Source organism: Natator depressus, chromosome 3 (genome assembly GCF_965152275.1).
Source record: "Natator depressus isolate rNatDep1 chromosome 3, rNatDep2.hap1, whole genome shotgun sequence".
Lineage (NCBI taxonomy): Eukaryota > Metazoa > Chordata > Testudines > Cheloniidae > Natator > Natator depressus.
Genome location: NC_134236.1, coordinates 197,541,192 through 197,563,263, shown reverse-complemented (window position 1 = coordinate 197,563,263; position 22,072 = coordinate 197,541,192). Strand labels below are relative to the sequence as shown.

The window sequence follows — 22,072 nt, the reverse complement described above, 5'->3', positions numbered from 1 at the left end:
TCAATAAACAATTGTGTAACAATACCACAACTGGTAGAATAGTTTCTTCAATTACAGTTCATACATGAGTTAGCGGAGTTTTAACCATATAGAAACAGTTAATTACGTAGAAAGGAAAAGCTGCTTTTAAGCTCACAGTATAGAATGAAATGTTAGATAGAAACAAAATTTCAGGACTAAATTTTTAAGACCTATAACTAAAAGCAGTTTGACAAATTCTCCTCAAACATTACAGAAAAATTGTCCTTAGCCTTCAGTGTAAATGGCAATTGTGTGGCCAAACCAATTTTGTTAGCCAAAGCTACAAGGGTGGGAGGTGTTAAAATAGGCCTTTATAATAGCTCATGACTGTATCCCTAAACATGACCTACAAACAACTTAAAGGGTGGCTTGTGTCTGTGTGTGTGTTTTCTTATTAACAGGAATGCCAAAAGTCTCATCTTCCCTGATTTGCTGGAGGACCTCTTGATATCTCCAGATGTTTACTATGAGCTGTCACACCATACCCTAATTGAAGGACCAAGGATATGGAATATTTAAACAAAGGCTTCCTTTATACCAATGCTCACTAGTCTTTGACCTTAACCAGGCAGTTACAAAAACAAAACAAAAACCAACAAACAAAAAAACCCAGTTTGAACGGTACACCGAAAAATGTTTCCCCTCTCAAATGTACAGCTTCCATTCCCTTTGCTCTAGCTTTGTCACCATTTCACTAGCTCTCCAGTCACCAGAGAAGTTCCCAATGTAGAATAGAGCTAAATGTAAAAAACCAAACTTTCGGGACTTCTTTACATACCACAAACAAAAAAGGGCACAACTCCATTTTTTGCCCTTTAACAGTCACCTTTAATTTTGAAGGGAATATACTCTCTCCATAATGGTTCCTGACTATTACAACCTTTACTATGGACAAAATACTGTCCCTCATAAATCATATTTAAGAAAAAGAAAGTTTAAATCAGTAAAATAGTTTTTAAAACATATCTGGAGTTTATTACTAACCTACAAACTGTATGCTCTTGAACTGTGTTGCCCATAACTTAAGCAAACACTGCATATGAATTATAAGTACCTTGTTGCTCTTCCTCTTCTTCACTAGATGAGGCCAAATAAGCTTGAAAATCCATGTCAAGAAGTTCATCTTTTTTAAAATTTCTGTGTAGCGAAGTTATTCTTTCATGATCTGTCTCATCCCATGTGATATCTACCTTTAGAAAAAAAAGATATATAAAATGTAAAAGTTAAAATTTAAGTTTTTGCCCAGAGTGCAGTTCTTTAATACTTCCTATTACAAGTTTAACAAGAGAAAAAACAAAGACTACAAAGAAAAAAAAAAATCAAAAGGTATCACTGAAATTTCATTTAAAAAGGCCACTGACTTTTAGGTAACAGGATTTTATGCATTTAAGAACCAGTCTTAACTACGGAGCTGCTACCAAGCATCTCCATAAAAATCAAGTAGATATAAACAATCATTAATAACTTAATTACAACATATTTTCATCTAATGTCCTATGCATAGTATTTAGTTTCTTCTAGTGTTCCCTATATGCCCAAAATTTCAATGAGTTTTAGCTATCTGGAAAAAGTCTGAAGAGTCTACTATTGCATTAATAAGATCATTTGTGATAAAACAGGCAAGAAGCGGTGCTATATTTCTTAAAATACCCAGGTCAGTCCAATTAACATTTTCTTTTAAATAATCAAATTTCATTCTGTATTCAAACTGAAAGTGGGGTAAATTTAAGGATGATAAACACTACTGTTCATTTATAACAATGAGGTTGAATCTGTTTAAAGCGTGAAACTCAGTCTTAACTATAGTCACAATCTATGCCTCGGTAACGTACACATACAAACAGGGGTAGGCAACCTTTTAGGAGTGGTGTGCCGAGTCTTCATTTATTCACTTTAATTTAAGGTTTCACATGCCAATAATACATTTTAACCTTTTTTAGAAGGTCTCTCGCTCTATAAGTCTATATATTAACTAAACTATTGTCATATGTAAACAAGGTTTTCAAAATGTTTAAGAAGCTTCATTTAAAATTAAATTAAAATGCTGATCTTACACCACCGGCCCGCTCAGCCCGTTGGCGGCCTGGGGTTCCGTTCACGTAGGCCGGCAGCGGGCTGAGCAGGGCCTGCAGCCGGGACCCCAGCTGGCAAGGGGCTGGCAGCCAGAACCCCAGACCGGCAGTGGGCTGAGCGGGGTTGGCGGCCAGGACCCCAGACTGGCAGTGGGCTGAGCGGCTCAGCCTGCTGCCGCTCTGGGGTTCCATCCGCCAGCTCCTGACAGCTAGGGTCCCGGCTCCTGGTCTGGGATCCCGGCCTGCCCACATAGAGTGGGTACCTACCTTCTCCCTGGTTCTAGCCATTCTCTTCCTCTCTCTGCACTGAGATGAGGGTGGGAGTGTGCTGAGAACAGGGCTGGGGGTGAAGGAGCTGGCTGAGGGTTGGGGTGCAGGATCTGGCCAGGAGCTAGAATGAGGGAGGGGGCTCAGGATTGGGGCAGGAGGTTTGGGTATGGAGCGTTTACCTGGGCAGCTCCCATTTGGTGCGAGGGGTGCAGGAGCTCCCATTTGGTGCTCAGGGTGGGAGTGGGAATGGGAATGTGGGGGGTGCAAGAGTCAAGGCTGCGGTTGTGGGGCGGGGATGCAGAGGTCAGGGCAGAGGGCTGGGAGCGTGTGAGGGGGGTGCAGGGGTCAGGGCAGAGGGCTGTGGGTGTGGGCTGGGGTCATGGGGGTGCTCCCAGCCCCCTGCCCTGAGTGGCTCAAGGCAGGGGTCTAGAGGGGATATGCCCTGATTCCACCCTTCTTCCTCAAGGTCCCTGGAGCGGAGAAAGGCGCTGCAGCTCCACTTTTTCCTCTCCCCCGCTTTTCCCTCTCCTCCTCCGTAGCAAGGGCCATCAGCTGATCAGCTGCAGGGAGGGAGAGGAAGAGGGGCAGGAACCCCGCATGCTGGGGAAAGAGGAAGCTTGCCTGCCCTGCAAGGTGAGTGTGGTGGGCGGGTGGGTGGTGGAAAAGAGCGGGCCGGGCCAGGCAGGATTTTTAGTGGCACGCTGCTGTCTGCCCAGGTCTGGCAGGCAGCAGCGTGCCATTAAAATCTGGCACACATGCCATAGGTTGCTGACCCCTGACACACAATATCTATTTGATGTCTACATCTCCACAGTCCTGAGTATATGCAGGGATCCTTTCTCCACTATCACCAGTGCCACCAATCTATTATTTACATATCTTATATAAACCAAGAAAAGCGAAGCTCAACAAATTACGAAGCATTACAAAAACACTGTTAAGATACCTTTGATGTTCCCATAGCAGCAGATGTGAAGTACTTTGGTTTATATGCAGCTCCATCCACTTCTGAGGCTATGTCCTTTGGCTCACCATCAAATGTAACATCATCTGGAATAAATCTTAAAGGCAAAGAAGATGTCTTGTTATTCAAACACATATTGTGATGTTTCAAAAGAACAAATAGTTATAGGCTCAGCTTCTCTCTAATTAAAACCTTGCACATTAATATAGAAGAAACTGCTAGGATAAGAAGTGGATAAGCCCAAAGAGAGCAACATTCAGGAAAAGGATAAAAACCATATCACACAAGTTAATATTTGCGGTTTGCACTGTACATTCAATTTCTACATCCTCCGTATTTTATAAAATATTGTGAAAAAGGTAAGTCAAATTAATTTTTGAAAAGAATTACAATTTAAGTTAAATTGATTACTCTGAATTTTTAATATGTAGTGCTTTGCATATGGCCAGCATAGGCATGGAGTGCTTCCAACAGGTATGATTTGTAAGTAAACTATAAATCATTAAAACAGGATAGATTAGAGACCCTAGGATGCATTTGGGGGGGGGGGGGGGGAAGCGGGGGCAGGAATACCTACGTGGGCAAACAACACTGATTAAAAAATGGAAGCAAACCAGTTAAAAATATCAAGTATGAGTGGGATTATTAAAATAACCCTAAATCTATCACTGGACATATTTATGTGTTTCCTGGAAGATCAAGACACAGAATATGTACAACATAACGTTTAAGGAGACAGAATCTCTCAACTTTGCTTCTTAATTCTCATATTCTGACCACAGCATTTTTGAGATGAGAGGAAAACACCTTTATAAAAACTAACCTTACTTTTCTAAGCCCTATCTGCTCTTTCAGGATAGATCTACTAGAACAGTTCTGATTATTTTCAGTATTGTCACAAATTAGGAAAGAAAAATAAAGCAATTTTGAAGACAAGTGGAAGTCAATAAGAAGCTGTGAAATCCTAAAGAGATATTATCTTAAAAAAAAATCAGAAAGCGGTCTGAAAATTGTTTATATACTATTTTTACACAATGCTTATATCTAGAGAATATTTTCCCCCTTTCAGTTAGCCAACTTCGTGCATTTGACCGAACTTGGTGTAAAGACAATTTTGTTTTTTCCCATGTTGTGTAGGTCAGTAAGGAGAAACATTGTTTAAAAATAGAAAATATGATTGTAAAGTCATAACTATTAGCTGTGGGATTTCATGTGTATTTTTAATGCCTGAAACTATTTAACCTCATTTTAAAAAACTGAGCAGGGTTCAAGTAGATTATGTCCCTTGAAATGCAACTGCCTAACGATGAAAGCTACCCAGTCCACCTCCAAAAACATCTACTTTTCTAATTTAATACGTTAAGCAGAAAAGAAAGGCAGGCTCTGGGGAGTCTCAGAAAGGTTCCTCTGCTGTAAGACAAGATCTTTCTAGGATGTGAAAGTTTCATTAACAGGAACACAAAAAGTATATGTCTAAGTCATTTCCTTTGAAATACAACACCTAGTGTCTATGAGGTAATACACCTTCGCTTTTTTCCATCACGTGCAATTAAGCCCTCAACAACACTGGGATCTAACAGAGATGATTTTTATCGACGATGGCACAACAGAATGCTTCCCTGTGCAAACAAACGAATAGTCTGGTGACAAAGTAGGACTGTAGTTTAGCCTCCTGCCTTCTTAAAATATGAGGTTTGAAGTGATCAAGCTTTGACTTTGAATCATAAAGCCTGAGAACAAAGATGCACAGCCTGAAAACAATAGCAGCTATACATTTGCTATTCATTGAAACAACTGTAATAAAGGAACCAGTTCATCTCGTGCCTCAGGTGAAGGAAGCAAACCAAACATAAGACAGTTACAGTGTGTTTTTCTATTAGCGTCCTATTGCTTTACTTGACTGTAGAACATGACTGAAAAAGCAGCTGTAGTAATATTTGTATCTTGAACCCCTTTTAAAAACAGTCTCTTTAAGGTGGGATTTTTGCTTTTTCTGACAAAGCCAGATATAACCAAAATGCATGTTTTATTTCCAAGGTACTATACAGTTTTGCTAAGTTTGATAGAAGAATGATTCAGTTTACTTCCAATTTTTTAAACTTGCTTTAAATTTTTGTTAAAAAAAACAAAACGCCATTTGCTTTACCTGAGATCTACAAAAGAACAGCTACTTTCAAATTCCAGTCCATCACACTCCTCATAAATTTTATTGGCTGTTTCAGGAGAATCACATTCTACCACTGCATAGAAGTATTTCAGTCGTTTGAACTGATAATCCCTCAGTTTTTCCGTATAAATCCTACAAAAGTGAAGAGAACATCCAAATAACTTTTGTTAAAACAATGAAACAAAGTAGCAACTTCAGAAATACTTTTCAAACTTAACTTCTTAAAACCATATATTACCAACACATGGGCCTGACTTTGCAAAAAGATCAGATCTTATGCTACATAGAGTCCCACCAACTTCTATGGGACTCTGAACAAATATGCATAAAGGTTTAACTGCATGGATGCCATTCCATAGATGCCACAATCAGGATAGTGTGTTGAAGAAACATTTTCCTTAGTGCTGATTAGTAAACATGTGAGAGGACTAAGCCTCTTCTTGATAACGTAGGTACAAATTTTGGCAGCAAAAAAAAAAAGTCTTCCCTTGTGCTTCCTTGAGAATCAAGTTTTAGAGAAGTATGCTGTGCATTAACTACTCCAGTTTTCTCTTCTGTTACCATTGTGACCATTTTACCATTGTTAAATATGAGTTTAACAATGGTTAAGTATGTTTAATTTAAATAAGTTTAAATATGACCATTTTACCATTATTAAATATGAGTTTAAAGTTGTTAACCTGGGAAAATTCTCCAGTTCATAAATAAGTGCACTTTCTGCATTTTCAATTTAATTGTATCCCATTTCTGTAACTCAGTCAATTATGATTTTACTCATTGGTATGGGATATCACCATCTAGTGGTGAAAAGTAACTCACACAGTCCCACTACATTTTCCTGTGTCTTTTACTCAAAATGAGGTATTTGCATAAACTAATCCCTATCTAAGATATAGACATGCACAATGTCTGAAAAACCATTTAATTTTTAAAATAATTAAAATTTTATGGTATTATTTGCAAAAACTGTCTTCACCCCACAAACTTCTTAGCTATTTGCTAAGTGGCTAAAAAAAATATTGCACTTTATTAAACACTAAGGTATCGCTCTGTGAGCTGCTGAATGTTTTCTGTTAGAAGCTAAGTCCTCAAGGTGGAAACATGTCAAAACAGTCTTTTTGATCATTTCTTACTTTGAGCTAGCATGTAAAGGTTAAAAGGTAGATTTAAGTTTTACCAAGCTACACTCAAATGCTGCAAGCTGATCCATGCAGATGAACCTCTGCACCCAGGTGGAGTCCCACAGCCTGCATGGAACAATTTACACAACTGGGGCCATAAGTTTTATGTCCCAACAAATTTATTCAAGTATATGATGTGATGATGAGTCAGATTCAATTAAAAACACCCTCTGAAAAACCAGAAAGCATTAAAAAAAGGGTAAAATATAAGACTTCCATAATAATGTTAAAAATGTATTAAGAGCATGGTATTTGCAAATGAGGCCTGCTACTATCAACCATTTGTAGTTTAAATTAATACCAGTCTTTCTCTGTGGCATCCTCTGGAAGACTTAATAGTTCTACAGGTCCTTGCAGCTCCTCCTCTTTCAATCTCTGCTTTCCAAACTCTGAAGGATAAATCTACAAATATACCAAACAAAAAAGGTTATAAGCCAATTGCACAGATGCAGTGTACAGCATCCAAAAGAAAAAAAATATATCAAGCCAGGAGTTCGGAGAATCACTTTTTTTTTCAAGTGAGAAAACATTAAAGGATCCAATCCTGCAAACACTTACACATCTGCTTAAAAATTAAGCATACAAGTAGTTTCAGTGACTTCAATATGACTACTTGTAGGAATAAAGGTAAGCAACTATATAAGTGTGTTCAAAGTAAATTGATATATAAATACATAACATTAACTTGTGATTACAGAATTAATGTTCAGCGATCAAATAATTAAAGTGACACAATCAATTTGGAATCAACTGCCAAAAAAAGAAAAAAACAAACAATGAAACTATTGAATTACTATACTTGGGCTCAATTCCCCTGCCAGTTTTCGCGGTTTTACTGTCTAAGGCCCTGATCCTGCGAGCTGATCCATTCAGGCAAGACTTTATACCCTCCTACAGATCCTTACACAGAAATTGATCAGACTCCACTCAGGTTCAGGGGTCTAACCATGCAACTCAGGTTGCAGGATTGGAGTCATGTTTGTTTTCTGCTCTTCTTTTTCTCTGTGTTAAAGACCCATACAAAAAAAAAAAAAGCGAAACTGACTAAACAATAGAAGCAGTGGAACAGAATACAAAGTAACCATGCTTAAAAAAATTAGAAAGATACTTCTTTATAATCCATCATTTACAGTACTCAATAGGAACAAAAAGTAAGACAGAAGAGTGCTTAGATTATGGGACGTTTAGATGAGAGAGAATTAAGTGCCCAATTAATTTGTCTCATTCAATTTATTACGTAAAGAATAGTACAACTTTGCCAATTCTTTTGGTAGCAAACATCAAATGCATTTGGTAGGGAGAGTGTAAAAACCCATAACAAAGAACACAAACAACCCTTACACTATCACAAAACCAAACAAAATACGGAAGACCAAAGCTGCTCAGACCGCCTAACTTTCAGCACTCTAAACCCAACCTCTTATTACATATATTTCTACTCCAGGAAATACTCCCCGAGAGGAATTAATGTAATGGATTTTATGTAGTAAATGCTCAGATGAAAGCAATCTTTAAACACTGTAGCTATTTCACTCACACAACTTTGTAACATCAATCCTCTGGTCCAGGGTAACTTAATAGATTTCATGGTTATGAAAAAATATCTTTACGTAATGACTAGTGAATGCAATGTTACATGAATAATTGTGTTTTGAAAAAATGGAATCAATTCCATTGTAATTGAAAGTTTGTGACAAAAAACATTTATTTTTAGCAGTAGATTGAGTGCCAGAGACACTATTCCTATGTATCAGAAAACAATACACTATTTCACAGTAAAAAGCCTGAACAGAGTTACTGGGGTTAGTTATAAATACTGGTGATGTTGCAGAAATACTGTTTCCTTCATAAGAAATCTACAACTAGAATTGGGAGAAAACTTGCACATCCACCCTGGCCGTGCATTTTCAGGTGAACCAGATTTGTAGTTTACTTAAAATGCGAAGTTAGAGCTACAGTGCTACACACACACACACAGTTTTTGTAGTATAAATTACTCATTTAGTGACAATACTGCTCTGTTTCTGTATATTACATACAAAAGTACATTAAAAACAAAGTCAAGCACTCAAAAGTCAGGAAATGCCAAAATTAAGGTTGCCTGTGTATATGCATTGTGATTGTCTAACTATATGATCGCATTTTCCCCTCCCCCAGAACCTCCACTTCGTTCTTTTTAACAAGGGCAAAACATATTTTTTCCTAGCCTCATTCTCAGAAATGGCCAAACCATTTTGGCTGAAATTTTCCAAAAAAGGTCAGCCTCAGGTAGACACCCAGCATAAAAAATTTCAACTCAAATGTATTAAGTTTGGCAAAGTTACAAGTAACTGAAAACAGGGTCTTATAATGAGAAGCATTAGGCAGCCAAGATTTTAGATGGTGCTACCAGCCTCACCTATAACACGGGATAGAATTTTAGAGAATCTACTGTATGAACTAAGGAAAATTACGCATTTGAACTTTATGCTACTTTTGCACATAGGACTTCTACTCCTATTAGTGTCAATGGAAATGTTGTCACTAAATTCAGTGGTAACAGGACTGAGACCAATGTCACATATAAAAATTAAGCTGTGTCAGCTTATCATCCCACACGAACACCCACCAATGGAAGGGAGAGTGTGGAGGTATAGCCTACATTTATTTTATAAAGGACCAATACAAATCAATTGAATAGGGAGAGGAGAAAGGAAGTCAGCAGGAGGAATGGGGAAGAAAAGCAACTTGCTGGAATCAAAATTCACTTTTATTTTTATTTTCAAATAGTTCTTACCTTTACAGAAAATATAACACCCCCTTTAGGTATGAAAGAATTAAACAGAGCCAGTAGGTCTTTAGCCTTCAGCCTATCCCAGTCCATGTTGCAAACTGCCAATCTACTTGTTATCTACATTGAAGAAGAAAAAGGCAAAAATATATTAATTGTAATAAGATTTTTGGGTGCTGATTGCTGAGAGGAAACGTCTTATTTTCCAGTTACTGTCCTTTGATGAAGTCACACTGTGTTGAACTTTAGAGAAAAACATAAGAATGACATCTCCAACAACACCTGATATCACTGACACGTCCATGGTTCTTAAGCAGTTACTACAGAGCAAACAGAAATGTTCAATAAACGGGCTTTACTATTTTTCAAACATACAATGTGCTCTGTGATGGCCTTTATCTTTCACTTTCCTAGAACGCATCTACTGTTTCTGACAACAGAACTACAGACAGCTTCTACTGCTTCTTACCCACAGCTCTAAAGCTTTTAATTTTGCAAATTGAAAATGTGACCTTTCGTTTCCCCAGCAAACTTCTGCAGACCTAAAAGGAAATAGATCCCTTCCTGACAAGAGCTGACAGCAACAGGTCCCCCTGAAGCAATGTTGGAAAAAAGTTTAACTGCTAGCACAGAAGGGACAAGATTGTTTTCAGCACCATTACAGAAAGCATGACTTCCAGTTTGATCAGCAGCAGAGGCACCAGGGATGTCTGTCTGCATTTGATGACAGACAACATTACAAAACAAACTTGAAAGGCTACCTTTGGAACCATAACTTTTTAAAAATGAAAACCTTAAAATCTGATAAATGGCCCACAACAGTGGCTCTCAACCTTTCCAGATTACTGTTCCCCTTTCAGGAGTCTGATTTGTCTCACTTACCCCCACATTACACCTCCCTTAAAAACTACTTGCTTACACAATCAGACGTAAAAATACAGAAGTGTCACAGCACACTTATTGAAAAATTGCTGACTTTCTCATTTTTACCATATAATTATAAAATAAATCAATTGGAATATAAATATTGTACTTACATTTCAGTATATAGAGCAGCATAAACAAGTCATTGTCGGTATGAAATTTTCATTTGTACTGACCTCACTAATGCTTTTTATGAAAACTAGGCAAATATCTGAATGAGCTGATGTACCCCCTGGAAGACCTCTGTGTACCCACAGGGGTACATGTGCCTACGGTTGAGAACCACTGGCCTAGAGTAGACCCCCCCCCCCCCCGACACGCTTACCAGAGAAAACTTCCAGCACACTAATGGTGAACAAAGTTTTAAACTCTGTCTAAATAAGCTTCAGAGGTCATAATCGAACAACATGAAATCCTCCTTCCAACAAAGGACCAAGAGCACTACCATCGAGAGACGCAGAAATGAACTGAACTGATGTATCTCGCATTAGCACTATATTGCTCACTCTTAGGCAGCCAACATGTCTAATTGTTTCAAACAAAGGAATACTATGAACTAATAAGTAATTAGCAGGGCTGTCAATTAATCTCAGTTAATGCCCATGATTAACTGAAAACAAAATTAACATGTTAATTTTTTTAATGGTGTTAATCACATACATCTGGGCAGGGAGGGAAGCATCAGCTGTGGAGGGACCTGACCTGACAGGGACCTGTGGAGGGACCAATCACCCCCAGACAGCAGGGAGGGGAGAGGAGAGGAAAGTGGCTCCTATCCCAGTTCTGGCAGAGAGGAAGGGATCCTGATCCTGCCATACCCCAGTGCCTCTCCCGCCCCCAGCCCCGCCCCATGCCCCAACACCCTTGGCCGCCTCCTCGCTCTGGGGACCAACCCCGCCCCCCAGTCCCACACCATACTCCAATGCCTCCGCTAGCCCCTCACTCTGGGAACTGACCCCACCCCCACCATGCCCCTCACTCCAGGGACCGACCCTGTGCCACCCTCAGCATGCCCCTTGCGCTGGGGACTGAACCCACCACCACACTGTGCCCCAATGGCCCCTGGCCAGCCCCTCACTCCAGGGGAACCCCATAGAGAAGAGGGGCTTGGCGAGTTCAGCCTCCCTGCATCAGCCTCTCCTCCCCTGCCGCCCCATCCCGAAGGTAAAATCCACTCACTCTTGCAAACAAGGGCTCGCTCAGCTGAAAGGTGCCCACCTCGCTCAGTAAAAGGAGAGCCTGGAGAGTTCAGTACCAGAAACCACGCTTCCAGAGGCAGCGGCGAGATACCTCCCTCACGCTCCTCCTGCACAAGTCACTGCCTGCTCCCCCACCCCTGTAACCCCTTGTCCTCCCAGACACTTCTCCTGCACAAGTCATTGCTTCCCCCTCCCCCCGCCCACTGAATGCAGATTTCTAAGATCAAACTCTCTTCCTCTTTGGACAAGAGGCAAGCCTGGGGAGCTCAGAAACTCAATACAACAGGAGCAGCATCAAGAATTCACCCTTCTCCTGCACAACTCACACCCCTCCCATCTCTAGAATACTGATTTTCCAAGATATAAAAAAAAAAATCTTACCCCTTCAATAAGCCAACACTCCTCTAAATAATGAAATAATTTAAATAATAATATTTATACACTATTTATAAATATTTATACACACTAAATAATAAACAGGGCTGTCGATTAATCGCAGTTAACTCATGCGATTAACAAAAAAATTAGTTGCGATTAATTGCACTTTTAATTGCACTGTAAAGAAACAGAATACCAATTTATTAAATATTTTTGGATGTTTGATTTCAATTACAACACAATATAAAGTGTACAGTGCTCACTTTATATTATTTTTAATTAGAAATATTTGCACTGTAAAAATGATTAAAAAAAAGTATTTTTCAGTTCACCTCACACAAGTATAGTAGTACAATCTCTATCCTGAAAGGGCAACTTACAAATGTAGGGTTTGTTACATAATTGCACTCAAAAACAAAACAACGTAAAACTTTAGAGCCTACAAGTCCACTCAGTCCTACTTCTTGTTCAGCCAATCGCTAAGAAAAACAAGTTTGTTTACATTTACGGGACGTAATGCTGCCTGCTTCTTATTTACAATGTCACCTGAAAGTGAGAACAGGTGTTCACATGGCACTATTGTAGCCGGCATTGCAAGGTATGTACGTGCCAGATATGCTAAACATTCATATGCCCCTTCATGCTTCGGCCACCATTCCAGAGGACATGCTTCCATGCTGACGATGCTCGGGGAAAAAAAAAAAAAAGTGTTAATTAAATTTGGGACTGAACTCTTTGGGGGAGAATTATATGCCTCTTGCTCTGTTTTACTTGTATTCTGCCATATATTTCATGTTATAGCAATCTCGGACGATGACCCAGCACATGTTGTTCATTTTAAAAACACTTTCACTGCAGATTTGTCAAACGCTAAAAAGGTTTAAGTACCTTCCAAAATTTGAGAGGGACAAAGTGTGGCGCATACTTTCAGAAGTTTTAAAAGAGCGACGCTCTGATGCGGAAACTACAGAACTGAAACACCAAAAAAGTAAATCAACCTTCTGCTGGTGGCATCCGACTCAGATAATGAAAATGAATATGCGTCGGTCCACACTGTTTTGGATCATTATCGAGCACAGCCCGTCATCGGTATGGACACATGTCCTCTGGAATGGTGGTTGAAGCATGAAGGGACATATGAACCTTTAGCGCATCAAGCACGTAAATATCTTGCAACGCCAGCTACAACAACACTGTCATGCAAACACCTGTTCTCACTTTCAGGTGACATTGTAAACAAGAAGCAGGCAGCATTATCTCCTGCAAATGTAAACAAACTTGTTTGTCTGAGCAATTGGCTGAACAAGAAGTAGGGCTGAGTGGACTTGTAGGCTCTAAAGTTTTACACGGTTTTGTTTTCGAGTGTAGTTAGTTTTTGTACATAATTCTACATTTGTAAGTTCAACTTTCATGATAAAGAGATTGCACTACATTATTTGCATTAGGTGAACCGAAAAATACTATTTCTTTTGTTTTTTACTGTGCAAATATTTGTAATAAAATATAAAGTGAGCACTGTACATTTTGTATTCTGTGTGGTAATTGAAATCAATATACTTGAAAGTGTAGAAAACATCCAAAAATATTTAAATAAATGGTATTCTATTAATCTTTTTAATCATGATTAATTTTTTTAATCACTTGACAGTCCTAATAATAAAGGCTAACCCAGAAGCAGCCGGGGGGAGGGGGAGGGGGAGGGCAGGAGGAGAGAAGATTCCTGCACAATTCATTCCCCTACTGCATGCTAAAATCTGGAGGTAAAAATCTTTCCATATCCACAGCAAGGATTGAGTGGACTTCTAGGCTCTAAAGTTTTACATTATATTTTTAGTGGTGTTATGTAAAATAAAAAAATTAAAAAACCTACATTTGTAAGTTCAACTTTCATGATAAAGAGATTGCACTATAGTATTTGTATGAGGTGAATGGAAATACTATTTTTTCATCTTTTTACAGTGCAAATATTTGTAATAAAAAATAGTAATATAGTGAGCACTGTACACTTTGTATTCTGTGTTGTAATTGAAATCAATATACTTGAAAATGTAGAAAGAAAAGGAGTACTTGTGGCACCTTAGAGACTAACAATTTTATTTGAGCATAAGCTTTCGTGAGCTACAGCTCACTTCATCAGATGCAACGAAGTGAGCTGTAGCTCACGAAAGCTTATGCTCAAATAAAATTGTTAGCCTCTAAGGTGCCACAAGTAGCATGGTAGCATGACAAATGGGAATGAGGATATGGAGGTAGGCATTACCATTTTTGAGGTAGAAGCGAAACTCAAACAGCTTAATGGGACTAAATCGGGGGGCCCAGATAATCTTCATCCAAGAATATTAAAAGAATTGGCACAAGAAATTGCAAGCCCATTAGCAAGAATTTTTAATGAATCTGTAAACTCAGGGGTTGTACCGTATGATTGGAGAATTGCTAACATAGTTCCTATTTTTAAGAAAGGGAAAAAAAGTGATCCGAGTAATTATAGGCCTGTTAGTTTGACATCTGTAGTATGCACGGTCCTGGAAAAAATTTTGAAGGAGAAGGTAGTTAAGGACACTGAAGTCAATGGTAAATGGGACAAAATACAACATGGTTTTACAAAAGGTAGATCGTGCCAAACCAACCTGATCTCCTTCTTTGAGAAAGTAACAGATTTTTTAGACAAAGGAAACGCAGTAGATCTAATTGACCTAGATTTTAGTAAGGCGTTTGATACCGTGCCACATGGGGAATTATTAGTTAAATTGGATAAGATGGGCATCAATAGGAAAATTCAAAGGTGGATAGGGAATTGGTTAAAGGGGAGACTACAACGGGTCCTACTGAAAGGTCAACTGTCAAGCTGGAGGGAGGTTACCAGTGGAGTTCCTCAAGGATCAGTTTTGGGACCAATCTTTTTATTATTGACCTGGGCACAAAAAGTGGGAGTGTGCCAATAAAGTTTGCAGATGATACAAAGTTGGGAGGTATTGCTAATTTAGAGAAGGACAGGGATACCCTACAGGAGGATCTGGATGACCTTGTAAACTGGAGTAATAGGAATAGGATGAAATTTAATAGTGAGAAGTGTAAGGTCATGCATTTAGGGATTAACAACAAGAATTTTAGTTATAAGCTAGGGACGCATCAATTAGAAGTAACGGAGGAGGAAAAGGACCTTGAAGTATTGGTTGATCATAGGATGACTATGAGCCGCCAATGTGATATGGCTGTGAAAAAAGCTAATGCGGTCTTGGGATGCATCAGGAGAGGTATTTCCAGTAGGGATAAGGAGGTTTTAGTACCATTATACAAGGCACTGGTGAGACCTCACCTGGAATACTGTGTGCAGTTCTGGTCTCCCATGTTTAAGAAGGATGAATTCAAACTGGAACAGGTACAGAGAAGGGCTACTAGGATGATCCGAGGAATGGAAAACTTGTCTTATGAAAGGAGACTCAGGGAGCTTGGCTTGTTTAGCCTAACTAAAACAAGGTTGAGGGGAGATATGATTGCTCTCTATAAATATATCAGAGGTATAAATACCAGAGAGGGAGAGGAATTATTTAAACTCAGTACCAATGTGGACACAAGAACAAATGGATATAAACTGGCCACTAGGAAATTTAGATTAGAAATTAGACGAAGGTTTCTAACCATCAGAGGAGTGAAGTTTTGGAATAGCCTTCCGAGGGAAGCAGTGGAGACAAAAGATCTATCTTGCGTTAAGATTAAACTCGATAAGTTTATGGAGGAGATGGTATGATGGGATAACATGGTTTTGGTAATTAAATATTCATGGTAAATAGGCCCAATGGCCTGTGATGGGTTATTAGATGGGGTAAGATCCGAGTTACCCGGGAAAGAATTTTCTGTAGTATCTGGCTGATGAATCTTGCCCATATGCTCAGGGTTTAGCTGATCGCCATATTTGGGGTCGGGAAGGAATTTTCCTCCATGGCAGAGGAAAATTTTCGCCTTCCTCTGTAGCATGGGGCACGGGTCACTTGCTGGAGGATTCTCTGCTTCTTGAAGTCTTTAAACTAAGATTTGAGAACTTCAATAGCACAGATATAGGTGTGAGGTTTTTTTGTAGGAGTGGTGGGTGAAATTCTGTGGCCTGCGTTGTGCAGGAGGTCAGACTAGATGATCATAATGGTCCCTTCTGACCTAAATATCTATGAATCTATGAATCTCTAAGTACTCCTTTTCTTTTTGCAGACACAGACTAAAACAGCTGCTACTCTGAAACTTGAAAAATGTAGAACACACCCAAAAATATTTAAATAAATGGTATTCTATTATTATTTAATAGTGCGACGAATAGCGATTAATTTAATTGCTTGATAGCTTTAGTAATTAGCTACAAAAATTTTGTCACTCTGCTCATTTCATCGATCAGTTACAGTTACCTTATAACAATTTTTTAACTCAGAAATATCCTCTATTTAGTCTATGCTGTATACTATAGAATCACTGACTATTCCAAAACCTTACCTCATCTGCACGAGGAGCATCCGTATGCAGTTCTCTCCAGGCATGCTCGATCTCTGGTTCCTTTGGAAATATTTCAGACATATCATCTTCTTCTTCATCTTCAGAACTGGTTTCAATATTTCCTTTCCCCCTAGCCAGATCAGGCCCACTGTCACTTTCATCTTCTTCTGAATCACCATCACTATCTTCCCCTCCTGTTTCTCCACCATCTTCCAACTCCTCTTCCCCTCCTGTTTCTCCACCATCTTTGGATATGGCATAATCAAAATAGTCTTCGTTTTTAGAAATTTCATCTAACTGGCTTTTGTTGATGTTGCTTTGTTCATAGGCAATAGCAGCTTTATTCACTGAAAAGGTTAATATCAAATTTAATATTATTTATATGCGTATGCTGTTCGATAATGTGTACGGTGCTTTATGTAGAAAACGATAACTTGGTTCCTGTTGCAAGAAGCTTACAGTCTAAGTCATTACTAAGTTATGATTGTTTCTTTTTAAAAAAATATACTTTTATATAGCTATTTTGTATATATAAATAAATAAAAATCTGACACCTGAAGAGGCTACATCAGGCAAAAGGGGAAAAGAATACCCTAAAAGACTGAGTCATTGCAGATGGAGTCACTTGGATTTCAACACTCCAATTAATTAAATTTGAACAATGAATTTAACAGAAATATTGTAACCCAAGAAGCTCTTAATGGCAACTGACAAGGGGCTCCAGAAATCTCCTGATTCTGGTATATACATTGTGGCTCACCAAAGAATGCCACAATGTCTTAAATTGTCTATGCCTGGTAATTCTCTGATCGTTCTGTAGATAAGAAGCTGGACACTGCAGGGAACACCCCAAGGACTTGGGGCTTAATGTGTACTATCTCGACCCACACAGAGTGAATGCAGCCTGAGAGACCTGGAAGGCAGTGCTTGTGTTGCCAGAGGCTGGTGAACTCAGGGAGCTGATCCACAGCAGGCATAGACAAGGGCAAGGTATCTCTGGGGAGCATCACAAAAATTATGTTAAAGTTATGATAAAACAGGATTCTGAGATTCTGTACTAAACTAACTGAGATGTAGTTGTATCTTTCCCCATCTGAAGAGAATCAAAATTTTCGAACTGTCTCTCAAAGGCCCAGTACTCCTGTGATAAATTAAGGAGAAGGAGAGGGGAGGTAGCTCCCTTTTATGGTCACCCAGCCAGCCAGCTAGCTATAAAACCCCTGTTAGTAGCTGTTTTCTATTTGCTTACCTGTAAAGGGTTAACAAGTTCACAGGTAAAGGGAAGTGAGTTGGCACCTGACCAAAAGAGCCAATGGGAGGACTAGAACTTTTTAAAATTGGAAAAATAGCTTTCCCGTTGTGTCTGTTGTTCTCCAGTAAAGAGGGGAGCAGGGCAGCAGTTATGCTGTGAGCAGCTTTAAAACCAGGTATGAAAAATCAAATCATACCTCAACCCTACTTGGCTGAAACCCCAAATATGTAAGTAATCAGGGAATGTCTAGGAAGACACTATTAGGGTTATATATTTTATTTCTTATTGGCTTGTGGACTCCTCTGTGCTAACCCCAGATGCTTTTGTTTTGCTTGTAACCTTTAAGCTGAACCTCAAAAGAGCTGATGCTTGCTGCTTAATCTTGACACTTAATTTTTGTAATTGTTTCTTTTAAGATCTAGCAAAAAACCTAAGTTCCAAATGGATTTCCTTTCTTTTTTGGTTTAATAAAATTTACCTTTTTTAAGAACAGGATTGGATTTTTTTGTCCCTACGACATTTATACATATGTTGTTTAATTAGCTGGTGGCAAGAGCTGATTTCCTTTGTTTTCTTTCTCAGCTCTTCCCGGGAAGGGGGAGGAAAGGGCTTGAGGGCACCCCACAGGAAGGAATTCCCAAGTGTTCCTTCCTGGGTTCTCAAAAGGGGGTGGTTTTTTTTGCACTTGGGTGGTGGCACCATCTATCCATCCAAGGTCAGAGATGCGCTGTGACTCTGGGTGTTTAATACCAGCCTGGAGTGTCTAGTATTAATTTTTAAAAGCCTTGCGGGCCCCCACTTTCTGCACTCAAAGTGCCAGAGTTGGGAATCAGCCTTGACAACTCCTAAAGAAGATTCTCCCTTAGCTCAAGTGATAGGTGGGCACCTGTGCTTCTGAAGCAGAAGAATCAGAATTCTATCCTGCTACAATTACGAAGCATCATGGCTACAGAGTGCAGCACAGTGATAACCACAAAATGTTTGGTGGCTACAGAGATCTTACAAAATATTGCTAATTCATTAAGACAATAATAATTCGAAGTTTGAACATGTGAAAATGAACTGTCCCGCCCACTCACCCTTTCTAGTAACAGTATGAACGTTATTTCATTCTAGTATGTTTTTTGCCAAAAGTTCTAAAAGCACATCACATCTTCAATCTCAGACTTTTGAATCAGGAAGTGTTTAATTGCTTTACTATTTAGTACCAATATGCAATTTGTTCCAAAATGCTTTGAATATTTTAAATTTTTCCTTCAAGTCTCAACATCAGGATAGTTTTAATCCTAAATAAGAAAACACACATTCATACACAAGACATTACACCAAAACTGCACCATCAATTTCAAGTTCTGAAATAAGATTGCAGCAATTAAAAATTATTCTGACAATACTAAGTACACTCTAGAAACATACACATTTTCTATATTTTTTAAAGTATGCTTTTCCCCTTTCTTAATGCAATGACTTAATAATCTGTACCAGTTCTCTTTTGAAACAGCATTCTTCCCAAAGTAAGGGCCTAAATCTGTGAACACATAGGAACGTTGATTAAAGTTGCTCACATGTTAAAACAATTTTTGTTTGCAGGATCAAGCCTTAAGTTACTTCCTAATTCCCTTGGTGAATGTATCGACAGATGTCTTTACCATTTTATTCTTTCAGACTGTCCTAACAAATGTAAAACTGCTTTACCACAGGCCTTGTTTAAAAATTAGTCTCTCCCAATAAGATGAAACTGCACATATAGAGGAGACATTTAAAAGCAGAAATGGCTAGATCAGTTGTTTAAATGACTGATCTTGCAAGTTGGTCCAATAAGATGTCCTCACCCACTTTGATCTTGCAAAAGACAAACACATACTTTTAAAAAAAGATAACATGTTCCTTAAATTTAACAAACCTGATTCAGTTTTCTCTTCCTCTAAAGAAAACTTTGTTTTGGGAGCCTTGACTGATTTAGTACTACTTGCTTTTGAAGTCTCTTGTTTGCTTAGAGATGAATCTGAGCTCATCACAATTTGTTTGTTTTTCCCTTTCCATACAAGTCCTTTATCATCCTGTGTAGGATCAATTTCTACATTAATTTTCTTACACTCCTTTTTCAACTTTGAGCTACATGAGCTGGCAATCCTCATGATGCTTTTCTGTCCATTCTGGGAGTCATCAGACTTCAATGGAGTTCCACATTTGTGGCCCATTTCCTGATTAACTATTTTGCTTTCCCCTTCAGTAGGTTTGTCAAGCAGTTTCCCAGAGTCTACTCCTCCTCTCAATTTTAACTTTTTTTTCTTCATTTTCTTTCCAGCAAATACTTTGGTGTCAACTCCTGAAAGATCGGAGTCTGAATCTGAAAGATCATAAAACCGTTTCAGATCCTCTGTAGAGCTGTGGTTAATAGGGCGACCTCTTTTATCAATAGTATATTTCAACTTAAACTTCTTGTCATGAAACATAGCCCGAAATCTTTTGTCAATCTTGATTTTGTGGTCTTTTTCTGGCATTTCCCAAAACCTAGGGTCCTTTGTAACATGGCTAAACCGCTGATCACTAGCCAGTTCCTTCTTGGATGCCATTTTTTGACAATTTTGCATCAGAACTTGATAAACCTAAAATGTAAAAATACACACAGACCAATAAACCATTTGTTTCTTAATATAGTGCTTAATATCAATGTTAACAAAATAAAATCCTATTTTAATGCATATTACTAAAATGAGTTATATAAATGTTGTATTAAAGGTAACAGAGCACACAATATTTACTGACCTCTATATTTTTTGGATGTCAGGAAGGAAAGAAGCAAGGCTGGATGAGAGGAAAAAAATTCCTATTTAAAAAAGAATTCAAATTAATTCAATTCAAAAATAATAATAAATAATAATAATAAAAGTTAAAAGTAGTTTCAGGTTCTATGTCTGTTCAAGTCACCATGCCAAATTTTGTGCTTTTGCAATAATAATTTTGTTTTCTTATTGTTTAGGTTTGAATTTATTATTTTTAGAGGTGAGAATGCTATAGTCTTTTTTACATATGCGAAGTAAATTGCTTATCCGCACATTCTAAAAAGAAAATAATGTTTGTGTTCAGTAAGCACATTGAAGTAAATAACTGGTATTCTGCTTAACGGACTTTACCAAGACTTTGTGTAGGTAGCATAGGGGCACTCTCTGAAGTAACTGTACTATATAGCACAGTGAGCTGTAGCTCACGAAAGCTTATGCTCAAATAAATTGGTTAGTCTCTAAGGTGCCACAAGTACTCCTTTTCTTAGAGCACAGTAAGGATCTCGTCCTAGAATTACAAATTTATAAATTATCCTCTTTCACCAGCTTCCCTCTATACAATCCCCCCACCCCTTACAGCTCTCACTCTGACTGTGAGAATGACAATGATTCACCAAATCACACTGAGGAACACTTGGCATCAAAACGCTTCCCTAAGAAATGAATGAAGATTTGAGAGAAGTACCCTAGCAGCTTTAGCAGCTACCCGTTCTCACAGTGGTTCACCGCCAGCCCCGGATTCCCACCCACAATGCGGGAAACCGTTACAAGGTTTGGAACCACGAACAAGCTCAGCTCTAATGCTGAGCAGCTGGACAATCTCACGATTTGCCCTGCTGTTGTCGCCGTGTTTGCCCCAGGGTATTAGAGACACAAGGTGGATGTGGGAATATCTTCCACGGGACCAACTTCTGCTGGCGAGAGAGGAGCTGCGGAGCTCTGCAAAGCTCTTCTTCGGGTCTCTCCCCCCAGCAAAGGCTGGGCCAAGAGAAGATATTACCTCACCCACCTGGTCTTCACTCTCAGTCTGGCAGCAGCCTGTGTCCCGGCTCCCTGCTCTCACCCAGCGGACTGGCCTGTCTGAACCCGTGAGGGGATCGCCGCCGAGGGCGACGCGACATCAGCAGCCGGGACCTGGGGGGGCGGGGGACTTCGATCACTTTCCGCGGCTGTTTAAACGAACCGCTTGCCCGAGCCTGGCCGAGGCCACTCCAGCGGGGCCTCGGGAGCACGCACAGGCGGCTACCCGCACGCGGGTCTAGCCCCCAGCTTCGCGGCGTGCGCCGGGCGGGCAACGCCCCCGCCTCCCTCTGCTGACCACGGGGCCTTCGCCGAACGGGTTCGGCGCAGTCTCTCCTCAGGGCCACGCGACCGGGTGGGGAAGCGTATCCCCTAGGGGCCACGCGCTCCCGACCAACAGCTCGGCTCTACTCCCTTCACTCACCTGCTGCCGCTTGCCCAACGCCACCTCTCTCGCGCGCGCGCGGCCTAGGGGCAGCTAAAAGTGCCCGTGCACGACAGAGACTCGGACAGCACAAATACACGACCCTGGGGTTCGTGTCACTCGAGCTTGTACGCATGCGCAGCTCTCTCCAGCTCACGCTCTCCC

The 22,072-nt window shown here is 39.6% G+C and overlaps 1 protein-coding gene across 1 annotated transcript in view; it reads right to left on the bottom strand.

Annotated features, from left to right (window-relative positions):
• ESF1 (ESF1 nucleolar pre-rRNA processing protein) overlaps positions 1 to 21,985 on the bottom strand; it is a 72,189-nt gene extending 50,204 nt beyond the window's left edge. The window contains exons 1-9 of the mRNA XM_074949619.1: positions 21,908 to 21,985; positions 20,447 to 20,507; positions 19,581 to 20,286; positions 16,426 to 16,772; positions 9,452 to 9,565; positions 6,977 to 7,077; positions 5,474 to 5,626; positions 3,310 to 3,424; positions 1,076 to 1,211 (exon numbers count right to left, since the gene is read on the bottom strand). Coding sequence (XP_074805720.1) covers positions 1,076 to 1,211; positions 3,310 to 3,424; positions 5,474 to 5,626; positions 6,977 to 7,077; positions 9,452 to 9,565; positions 16,426 to 16,772; positions 19,581 to 20,271 — 1,657 coding nt within the window. The 5' untranslated portion in view covers positions 20,272 to 20,286; positions 20,447 to 20,507; positions 21,908 to 21,985. The remainder of the gene's footprint in view (positions 1 to 1,075; positions 1,212 to 3,309; positions 3,425 to 5,473; positions 5,627 to 6,976; positions 7,078 to 9,451; positions 9,566 to 16,425; positions 16,773 to 19,580; positions 20,287 to 20,446; positions 20,508 to 21,907) is intronic.
• Between the last annotated feature and the right edge of the window lie 87 nt (positions 21,986 to 22,072).